Here is an 11,749-nt window from a genome sequence, read left to right as displayed (position 1 = left end):
AACAACACATGTGGGGACATGTGGTGCAGAGGAATAATCAAGGTTGCAGAATGATGGACGTTACCAGGATCAGAGATAATTTGTTGTTGGTTTTAGTGTCAGGGGAGTGCTGTAAAGTGCCACAGTTTTACAGTAATTATGGCAAAAAAACCTTTCTGCGTATATTGCAGTTTTTACGGTAACAAAGAAGGAAATCCCGACATGTGATTGGATGAGCGGCCAAGTTCTTCTACAGCGTGAAGTCTCCTGTCTCCTCACAGCTACATCTGTGGCTGCTGTAAACAGTCGTTCGGCTAAATGCAACATTTATCCAGCCAAAGTCAAGAAACTAATGCTAAATAAACAGTAACCCCTGCGACTGAAGCAAACACGGCAGTGCAATTTTCAAGAGCAGGTAAGCCGAGGCTTTATTCTCTAAAATTGGAAAACCTATGACACTTAAGAAGTTCCCGTTTCTGAGCCAACATTAAGCGAGCCCTGGGGGGTATGAAAAACTAAAGAAACACTGCAACACATCGGGCACAAAGTGTTTCTTGTTCTGTCTGACATTTACAAACTCTGGGCTTGTGACCATTTTTGTCTGGCAAATTCGGCTTAAAAGTGGTAATAAACGAAAGCCTCATCACGGTCCGTTGTATCCTAGCCAAGTGCTAGCTTGTAGCAGTTGTTAGCTGCTTTAGCTGGCCACTGTCACTGTTAGCGAGCTGCAGCTGTTAACAGGTTATCGACATTTCTAGAAGATTTTTCAGTGCAAAGTATTTAAATATATATATATATATATATATATATATATATATATATATATTCATATATTCACTATTGTTGCCCGGAGTTCAATTTCCTTAAAGTAGATTTCCCCCCAAAAATATCTATATTATTTTTGTTTTACTTGGCTATAGTTAAACACAAAATTTATAGAACTAAAACAGATTTTGCCACTTTTCGTGTTGGTTATTAACGTTACCACCAGCATTAGTGCAGTGTTAGTATGCAACACTGAACCAAAAATAATACAAAAGAACCTTATTATATTTGTCTTAGTTTTTAGGATAACCTAATTGGAACATACTTTAATTTTAGTCAGTTGCTTTGAATTAGATATGCATATTGTGGTAGCTTTATACTAATATTTTATTACTGTTTTAATTGCCTTTGCCATATATAAGTGCACATGTACTCTGATCCCCCTAAAGTTCCATCCAACACCATAAAATGCTTTCATTAAAGTGTGTGTGTGTGTGTAAACATTTATTTGCATTATGTTCTAACACTTATTGCAACAAATAATGTAAAACTACAAAATAATGAAGATATCAAATATTCGTCCCTATGTGGGTTTTCTGCCTACTTTTATGAGATGCGTACAACATTTATGAGTTGTTTGCATACAAATTATGTTGGTCCAGACCTGGTCCTTTTAAGTCTCCAGTATTGCATTCACAGGAGGAGTTCCAGCACAAATAGAAAACTGGCTAATAATGTTTCTTTGCCAGTATTAGCTAGTCATTTGGCAGCCATTTAAAGTACAAAACAAACAATTACTGACAGACTCACCAGGTTCTATTCTTCGTATGTGATAAAGTTTGGAATTAATCTCAATGAAAAGACATTCAGTCATTTACTTTGTATCAAACACTGAACTCCTCTTACGTGTTGAGGCTTCATATGTTCTAAAATGAGTAGGAAACAAAGGATAGATGTAGTTAACACTCTACACTGTGTAAAACAAAGATTGGACACAGTGGCAAGGCTGTTTCTCCTTTGCATATCAAATAAACAAAGCATTAAATGCTGGTTTTTGCTAATACAGTCTTTATTGCATTTATAGCATTTAACTTTGACAGCACAGATGTAATTGGCCCATAGGCTGAGTTTAGGTTTGCTCTTTTGCCACCTAAGCTCAGCTGCATGTTCCAGGCCATAAAATTATTTAAATAATTTACCTGTGGTTTTTTGTTTGTCTAATCAGACAATGGGTTTAAATTCTGTAGAATAATAGACAATAGTCTTTTTGTAAGAACATGCAGCCGACTGTAGTTTTCAACTATATTTCAAATCAGTACTTGCTGCTAGCCTTGGTCACTAAACTACAAGGAACTGAAATAGAAACTGCAGGCATAAATGTCTATGTTGCTATTCTCCATGTAACTTGCCTGCACATTCAGTTGCATTTCCTCTAGGACGGTTCTTGACATTACCCAAGACAAGAAGAAGTTTGGGTGGGATTAAAAAACGAATAAGACCCAAGATAATATAGTAAATAAAGCAATGATTAGCATGTGTAACAGTTGGATTAAACATTATCTGCTTTGCTCTTTTTGTCAAATGGTGATATTTAAGCTGTATGCCTGTACATTAATATTAACTGTACAATATGATATTACAATGCCATACATGATAAAAAGGTTTTTCAGTCCGTGCCTCTGTAAGTTCAGCTGGAAGGCAAGTTTAATTTCTTATTTCATAGCTGGGTTTGACCTTTTGCAACAGCAACGTAAAAATTGTTTAGCTTACAAAGGTATATCAGAGGACCCCGAGCTGGCCTTTTCTGCATCCACTGGAACACAGCAGAATACAATATAGCAGTAAATGATGGGTCACATGCATGACATAGCTCTTACAATAACAATACAGGCCACCACCAGCAGCTAAGGTAGAGATGGGGCCCTCATGTAAAGCTTGCTTGTTGGACATGTGAAATCGTTATAGCAAAAGTCTACCATCACATACAGTTTTGTGCATTTCCGCTTGTTTCCTATCCCTGTCTCCAAAAATAGATGTATGTAATTTTAATCCTATCAGCCTTTGTCCATAGATGCAAACACCAAAATGGCATGCCACATACATTGTAATATCTGTAAGTGTTAATTGGTTAGAGCTTCCAATCTTTGGGGCATATTTTCTGTCTGTTGCCGTCTGTCAACCGATGCTGCCATGTTTGTTCGGTCTTATTGTGGAGCTGATTGTGAAAAGGATTATGGGAATCTTATAAAGCTTTCTAAAGCTCAGATTACAAACTAAATTTCCTCTGTCCCCACACCCAGATTAATGACTAGCCAGTACTATCAGCATATATAATGCTCTACTGTGTGACTGACCAGCACAGCAACTGTAATTTTTTTGCCAGTGTTTCAGTAAGCTGACAGTCTTAACTGCTGATCGCTCAATAGTGTACCCAGGTGTGATGAAGGTCTAGTGATGTGATGTGTAAAGGTCATAATGGTGGTGCACTTCAGGTCTTGACTGGCAGAAACAGTACCAGTGGTTTACCCCGATTTCAGAAACCAGTTTTAGCCTTCAGCCCCCTTGACCTTGACCAGGATAGGAGACTAAAGATAATGGATGAACAAATGGATCTTAATGAAATATTTCTTTTACTGTTAGAAACAAATAATCAAATGTGTCTTTGGATTTGTTTTACAATCTTTTAGAAACATTAAAAAAATGTGTTTCAAAAGCAACATCACATTCATTATCCTTATTTGGCATCTAATAGCAGCTGTATGTGGCAGTGCTATCACCACAAATTCCAAAATAATTGTACCATCAAGATGATGTAAATAGGAACTGACTGATTATATAATAAGGTTTCTTAACTTGTTTCCCTTTTGTTTTTCAGCTGATTTCTAGCAGTACACCTTCAAGACTAGTGACTGTCCACCATGCTGTCCACATTGAGGACAACCTGGTCGCTGAGACCCTGTATCTCTGTTTGCAGATGGGCACACACCAAAGAGAAGGGCAAGCCCCTCATGCTCAACCCTCGCACCAACAAAGTGAGTGGACTGTTAACTTTGCATTTCAGCACATAAAAGGCATAACAATTTAACAGATGGTAGTTTTATTATTCTTTGCACTGTGTACACCTCTTTATTATAGATTAATGCCAATGAGGTCACGTTATAAAGTAGCTTAATTGGCTGTTTGTGTGCCAGCATGGAAAATAATCATAATGTGTGTAATAACTAGAATTAACTATATCAATTTTCCTTTACCACCTGACACTTCGATATCTACTTGGAAATGTCAATATTTTTTTTATATATCACAGGATATGAAAAGACATCGTTCTGATACTTTTGTGTTTTTATGACAGATTTGTTTATTCTATATTAATAAAAACAAATATAATGTAGACTGTAGATTGGTAGACAAACGTTTCTGACCCATCCTTATTCACCGGTAATAAATCCCAGCCTACCAAATATACGGCAGCTTAGGTTCAAGAAAGATTTAAGCATCATGCAAGTACTCTGTGCTTACTATAGGAGAGTACAATTTTAATTTCTAGGTAACAAAAAAAGCTAGATAATGAGAAGTTTGCAGCCAGTTGAGAAATTCAGCACTAGAGCTGAGTAAATTGAAAGGCTTAATCAGCATGACTCAGAGGAACACTCACAATTCATTACTCTTAACAAACACTGAGCCTCAGACATGATGGCTTTCATGTGTTACAGCCTTATTCATTTAGGTCTGGGGTTGTAAACCCACATACAGGTTTTCATACGCTGCAGGACCATGAAAACAGTGCACCACTCTCACTCCCCCATACTAACTTTACAAATTAGGAGGTTTTTCCTTAAGTGTTCTTTATAGGTTTTTTTAAGACTACACCCCTCTTTTACCCACCTCGTTGCAAAATTGTTTTCATATATTCTTTCTCCTTTTACATATGTTTTCTTTTGTTGAAGGCTATAGCTCAACTCTGTCAATTAATGCAGAATGCCACCTGGTGACAAAACTACATATGTAATATTTTTTTGTATTACATACTATGTATGGAAGATTGGTCAGTGAATAATGAACTTAAATATTAAGAAACTTTGTTAACCATTTAACATTTGTAAAACCAGCTTTCAATAGAAAAACAGCTGTTTTATTGTCTAACACTTTTTTATTAGTTGGTTTTGATGCCTGTGGGCATTATACATGCCCTAACAACTTTATTCAATACGGGCAAATCTGTGTAAAAACATAAGCCTCTTTACATATTGGCACACACACATTACATCGTTTATGTAATGTGAGTGTGAAGTTTTTAACTTCAGACTTTAAATGGTTCTCAACAAAGTAGAGTAGTCTATATTCTCGTTGTCTTTCTACTTCATTGTGTCTTTGTTTATTTTTGTGTGTTTCTTCCCAGGGCATGGCCTTTTCTTTACAGGAGCGACAGATTTTGGGGATACATGGTCTTTTACCTCCCAAGGTAGAGACTCAGGACCTTCAGGCCATGCGCTTTCAAAATAATCTCAAGAAGATGAGTGATCCTCTACAGAAGTAAGTAAATATTTAAGTTGAAACCCTGTAAATGGGTATCCCTGCCACTGAATTATCTTATCTGTATTTGTTCAATCTCCATGTTTTTTTTTCTCTATTTCATACAGGTATATTTACTTGATGGGCATTCAGGAAAGGAATGAGAGGCTTTTCTATAGGGTGTTGATGGAAGACATAGAGGAATTGATGCCAATAGTTTATACTCCCACTGTAGGTCTGGCCTGCACACAGTATGGACACATCTTTAGAAGGCCCAAGTAAGCATATAGTATAATTATCACCTACAAAAACAAGTACATGCCTACTTGGCTTTATGTGACTTTGACTAAAGCTATAAACTACTTTTACTAAATTTGTTGATTCAGATTTTATAGTAGATATATGCTTATCGTAGTTGTTATACTATATTGTTTCTCTCTCCAGAGGCTTGTTTATCTCTATCCTGGACAAAGGACATATCCGGTCCATCCTAGACAACTGGCCAGAGACTAATGTTGCAGTAAGTACCTTAAAACCTCACCATAGTACCTGAACCTTTTTTTGTTATCATCTTCATTGCAGTGTAAAAGAGAATTGTAAATCCATTCATCCTTCTTAAACCCACAAACTGATGTAGGAAATTAAGTGAATATGGAGATGGAAAGCAAAATTCCAGTTATCACAGTAGTACTAGGAAAGTCTTGTTAAATGACCCATTATCATCCCAGTTTTCGATATTCTCTGAGTTAGGTCCAAATTATAGTTGCGTGCTTGTGAAATGTAAATTTTTATTAACTAATACACTTCTCTTCCATCCCTGTATTTTTGCAGGCAGTAGTAGTAACAGATGGAGAGCGTATTTTAGGATTAGGAGACCTTGGTGTTTATGGAATGGGTATCCCTGTTGGAAAACTTTGCCTGTACACTGCTTGTGCTGGTATTAGACCTGAGAAATGTCTGCCAGTGGTGATAGATGTTGGCACAGACAATGAGGTACGAACTGTATTTGCACATTTATGTCTTTCCTATGTGTGTATAAATCTTTATGGAACTAGAAAATCTTGCATATTTGTCTCCATGTTCTCTCTCTCGAATCAGACCCTCCTTAAGGATCCACTCTACATGGGTCTGTACCAGAAGCGAGACCGTTCACAAGCCTATGATGATTTGATTGATGAGTTCATGGAAGCTGTGGTGGAAAAATATGGGCAGGACACATTGATTCAATTTGAGGACTTTGGGAACCACAATGCCTTCCGCTTCCTTAGGAAGTACAGAGAGAAATACTGCACTTTCAATGACGATATTCAAGGTTCACATACAAAAATGCATATTCTGTACTCTCTTGAATGAGTCTGCCACTGTGGGAAGCTGCCTTCCAAGTAGCACTTGATATTATATTTACACAGCGTTTTCTAATCTTTATCCTGACCAATAAATACCTGCTTTAAAGGCCTGTTCACCTGTTCAGTTAAAATCAGCAATTGAATTCTGTTTAAGCACTATCAACTGAACTATACTGAGGGATCATGGGTTTTTTGTTTTTTGTTTGTTATATTTTTTAGTGTTGATTGTATTTCTATATTTTAGGCAGCAATGGGATTATTTTCATTTCCCTAAGAAAATGACAATGGTGACACTTGTTTTAAATAATCCAATGTGGCGAACATATTGTGACCTTTAAGTCACATTACTGCTGCAAAGTAATGCAGCAGCACATATGGGCTCTTTGTAAAAGTTACCCGTGGTAAGTTCAAAGAGGCAGCTGTTATTTTGGGATTGGATGTTGGAACACAAAGCAGTGACACAGCACATAATGCTGAAATAAATAGCCTTATCTAATACAAGTAGTGGCAAATAATAATCTATTCTTGTTAATATATTTATTCTTTACTCTCTGCTCTGCAAATTTCCAGGCACAGCATCTGTGGCCCTTGCTGGTCTGTTAGCAGCTCAGAGAGCCATTGGCAAACCCATCACTGATCATCGGGTCCTTTTCCTAGGAGCTGGGGAGGTAAGCTAATATTTATCCAATAATTAGAGAGCCCAACCTCTTTTTACTCCCTATGTTTTCTTTTAAACTGTTGTTGGGCTTTCAGTTTTAAACCCACTTTTGTGAAAGGTAGCCACATTACTGCTGTGGACTGATGTTACATTAGAAAACCCTCTCCAGCTTTATGCAAAGCAACGGTTCTTCATCCTAAGTCTTTTGAGATCCTTTTGTGTACGCCATGGGTCAATAGATACTTCTGGTGAACCGTAGTCTCTAAAATAAGTCTGAGTCACTGCAGTTCTAACTCACACCTTTAATTTCCTTTTTTACTGAGACTCTAGGTTTGCTAATGCCTTACTTTATTCATTTTTCCCCATGTGATTAGCCAAGTCTCATAATTTCTAGCTTGTGTTGTCATTAGACAGTGATTAATATGGACAAAACAGCACAATGTGTATTACTGCCTATTGTAGATGAGTCTTTGTGTAATTAGAAAATAATGGTTAAAGTTTTGCTATAGTTCCAAGCTCAAATCTGTACTTTAATCTAATGAAGTCATTTTCTTCATAGGCTGCCCTTGGTATTGCCAATCTGATTACCATGGCCATGATGGAGACAGGGATGACCCAAGCAGAGGCCAGAAGTAAGATCTGGATGTACGATAAACACGGCTTGTTAGTAAAGGTTGGTGTATTTGACAAAAGACATTTATGATCAGGATGTACATTAGTCTGTGTGACTACCTGTCTGGCTCACTATTTGTACTATCTATAATTGGTGAACACTAGGTGCAATATTGATTTATTGTTGCCACAACTTTACTGTATGTGACTCCAGGGCAGACAACAGGAAACCGACACTAATCAGGAGGCATTTGTCAATGACGGTCCAGAGAATGTGCAGAGCTTCCTAGATGCTGTCAACAACATTAAACCCACAGCTATCATAGGTAAGAAAACCGTTTTTTGCCATTGTTGGTTTTTGTTATTATTATTATTATTGCAGAAGAGCATCTTGAGTCAAACCTTCAAGAGGTGTTATATAATTTTGTGCCCTTTTTGTTATGTAAAAGCAGTACTTGCATATATGTGTTTTTCTTGTGCCTTAATAGATAACAGGTGCATAGCAACTACATTGTCGTTTCTCTCACCCACTATCAGGTGTGGCTGGAGCTGGACGTCTGTTCACCCATGATGTCATCAAGGCTATGGGAACCTTGAATGAACGACCAATTATCTTTGCCCTGAGTAACCCAACCAATAAAGCAGAGTGCACAGCCGAGGAAGCTTATACACTCACTAATGTAAAAAAAAAAAATTTTTTTTGGTTCTGTCTTATTGTCCATCTTGTACACTAAACATTAAGATATCCTGCGTTCTCAAATTAGTTTTTCTTTTTTTTGTCTTTTATCCCATTTCCCCTAATCTCAGTTTCTCTTTGTTTTCTTCGTCCAACAGGGTCGATGTCTTTTTGCCAGTGGCAGTCCCTTTAGTCCAGTGACTCTGAGTGATGGCCGTGTCTTTACTCCTGGACAAGGGAACAATGCTTACATCTTCCCAGGTTGAGGGGGAAAAAACAATAAACTTCATTATGATGCCAATTTCTGACAAAGCTGCTATTTTAACTTTTGATGCCATTTGCACTATTCAACAATATTGCTCGAAGATGAGGCTGAACAACAAAGGAAAATAATCAAATGGCAATTTATTTTTAGCAGTACTGTCATTGTGATTAAATTGAAATGATATCCTACCCAACTACCTTTACATATAAACTTCTCTTTTGTGTATATAGCTGCAACGATTGCTGTTGTTCCCCAGAACACTAAGCCAGCTTTTTAAATGAACTCTCCTTTGATAAATAATATTAACTATCACTTATTTAATTTCTCATGGTGTTTTAGACCAACTTCATATGCTATTATGAGTTTCACTTTTAAAATAAATTATAGGGAAATAATTGAACTTTTCACAGTATTCTTATTCTTTGAACTGCACCTGTATAATGCAATGCATTTGCTTTGCAGGTGTGGCTCTGGCTGTGATCCTGAGTGGAGTGAGACACATCAGTGACACAGTATTCTTAGAGGCTGCTAAGGTATGCATGGGTACTAAGTATTTCTCTGTTTCCTCTGTTTTATTTTTTGTTTCCAAACAAAATTAGTAGTTTTTATGTCTGTCTTTTAAAGCCCAGAAAGTAATCTTAAAGTCTTAAGTACAACCCCAATTCCAAAAAGTTGGGAAGATGTGTAAAACGTAAATAAAAATATTAAATATCTGTTTTGACATCTGATATGATGTTTATGTTTATTGTGAATATACTATGGGTCAATGACATTTGCAAATCATTGCATTCTGTTTTTGCATGTTTTACATCTTGCAAACGTTTTTGAAATTGGGGTTGTATTTTTTTCTTTCAGACCCTTGCAATGCAGCTGACAGATAAAGACCTTGAAGAAGGCAGACTCTATCCTCCTCTTTCCAACATTAGAGAGGTCTCTGTCCAGATGGCTATAAAAGTAAGTCTTCTGAAAATACCAATTCCTGCTGGAAACACTTAACCCTTAGGAGTCTGTGGTTGGTTTTGCAAACAATTTTTTTAACCATAATGTACCACGTTAAAAGATGTGTACCAATAAACAATCATTGGATTTGATCACACCCGCATGAATATAGACTTTATAATTGATTATAGACTTTTATTTCCATGTCCATGTTTCACCACAGCCTGACAAATGCAGTATAAGCTAAAACAAAGTAGTTAGTGTTTAACAACTTTTCAAGTTTATAAACTATCTCAGTATTATCCTAAGCTAAATTTGCTCTTTTTCACTATAGGTGATGGAGTATGTCTATGCTAACGGCATGGCATTCCGCTACCCTGAGCCCCTGAACAAGAATGGCTTTTTACGTGCTACTGTCTGGAACACCAATTACGACTCTTTCCTGCCAGACACCTATGACTGGCCTGGTGTTAGCTTCAGTCCTAAGACTAACTAGAAGGACAACAGCCTCTCATTATGCCTCTCTTTATTTGTTTTACACTTTATCTCAAAAGATATGTGGTTTAGAGTAATTGGTTTTCTTAATGCTTAACATAAAAAGGCAGTAAACTGCCTTATCTTATAAGATCTGTAAAAGGGTAAAGAACATCTGAATGGAAACACGCCCTCTTTCACACAGCTCTTTATCCCCTCTGTCACATTTAAACTTACTTGTCACCTGAAGGGCCACCTGGTGGTGGATAAAATCAGTGTGTAAATCTGGTCTCATTGTTACCCTATTATCTGTTATGTAAAAACAAAAGGGAAAAAACTTCATAATGTTGTTTCATTACAGTATATAATCTGTAAAAAAAAAAAAAATTATCATCTTACCATTCCCATGTACACTGGCAAGCAAAAACCACAACATGTCAGGCAATCAGAACATTAGTTTTATTATGCGCAATGCCAACAGCTGTGCCACTGAAAAGAAGCTCACGTTTAAGATCGTGAACAGCACTTTGTATTGTTTTTTGTTTGTTTTTTTAGTTTTTTTATTGCCTGGCACTAAGTTACTTCAAATGCCACAAACAATATTATTATTTGTTGCTCTGTGTATCATTGTTAAGTGTCAGCCGTAAAGCAGATTGCCAAACTGTATCAAATGTGTTTAATGAAGAACAGATTTCTACTTTTCCTTTATTCACATCGGAGTATAAGAAAAATTCTTGAAGCATTCATTTTAACCCTTTCTTTTTTTAGGTCACATTACTTTGTCTTCATTAGAGGAAATGGTTAAGTTGTTTGGCTTGTGAGACTGAAAGAGAGAGAGCAGTGTAGAAAATTAGTAAGGTTAGTAACAGAAATTGAGAAACCAACTTTCACTCCATTAGTTTGTTTAAATGTTCTCAGTAAATTATATTTAATTCTGAGCTTTGCCTATATTTTTTAGGGGGTGTATGTTATTCATAGTGTTTTGTTTTAGTTCACTCAACACTCCCTTAAGATTTTTAACACGTTACCTTGCAAAAAAATAAACAGACGGTTTTCGGGGGAGGTAATGTGTGTATACCCCAAACATTTAAGGAAATAATTTTCTATATTATTCTATATTTTGTTTACTGTACATGCGCTTTTGTAAAAAAGTGAGACTGTCCGCTGAAAAGTTATTTATAAAGTTGTGTTAAGTACATATATGTGTGTTGGATGTTTGTTTGTGGGTTGAACCTACCACTGTATACAAGAGGACAGTAAACTCTCAGGCTTAGCATCAGCATCAATAATTTTTAGAAATATGTTACAATTAAATCTCTTCACTTGTTTACACTGACTTATCCAAAGTCACATTACAATATAAAATCTTTAAAGTTGATTTTTGCAGCAATATTTTCATTAACCCCATTCACAAAAAAGATTGGGAGCATGTCCATGACCCCATGCTTTGTACAATTAGTACACCCATTACACAATTTATTTAGTGTACTTGATGTAAATAATCAGGATAATTACTTGATTAC

The 11,749-nt window shown here is 36.4% G+C and overlaps 1 protein-coding gene across 1 annotated transcript; it reads left to right on the top strand.

Annotated features, from left to right (window-relative positions):
* Positions 1–221: 221 nt before the first annotated feature.
* me2 (malic enzyme 2, NAD(+)-dependent, mitochondrial) lies at positions 222–11,424 on the top strand. The gene is made up of 15 exons (XM_067521101.1): positions 222–394; positions 3,620–3,776; positions 5,144–5,277; positions 5,385–5,534; positions 5,701–5,776; positions 6,088–6,249; positions 6,355–6,568; positions 7,173–7,270; positions 7,820–7,933; positions 8,087–8,198; positions 8,410–8,552; positions 8,707–8,809; positions 9,276–9,346; positions 9,669–9,767; positions 10,087–11,424. The coding sequence occupies exons 2-15, from the start codon at positions 3,663–3,665 to the stop codon at positions 10,246–10,248; spliced, it is 1,752 nt and encodes a 583-aa protein (XP_067377202.1). The 5' UTR covers positions 222–394; positions 3,620–3,662; the 3' UTR covers positions 10,249–11,424.
* The last annotated feature ends 325 nt before the right edge of the window (positions 11,425–11,749 follow it).

This window comes from Channa argus, chromosome 11 (genome assembly GCF_033026475.1).
Source record: "Channa argus isolate prfri chromosome 11, Channa argus male v1.0, whole genome shotgun sequence".
NCBI lineage: Eukaryota > Metazoa > Chordata > Actinopteri > Anabantiformes > Channidae > Channa > Channa argus.
The sequence above is the reverse complement of the archived record's forward strand: the minus strand, read 5'-3'. Positions and strand labels throughout refer to the sequence as shown.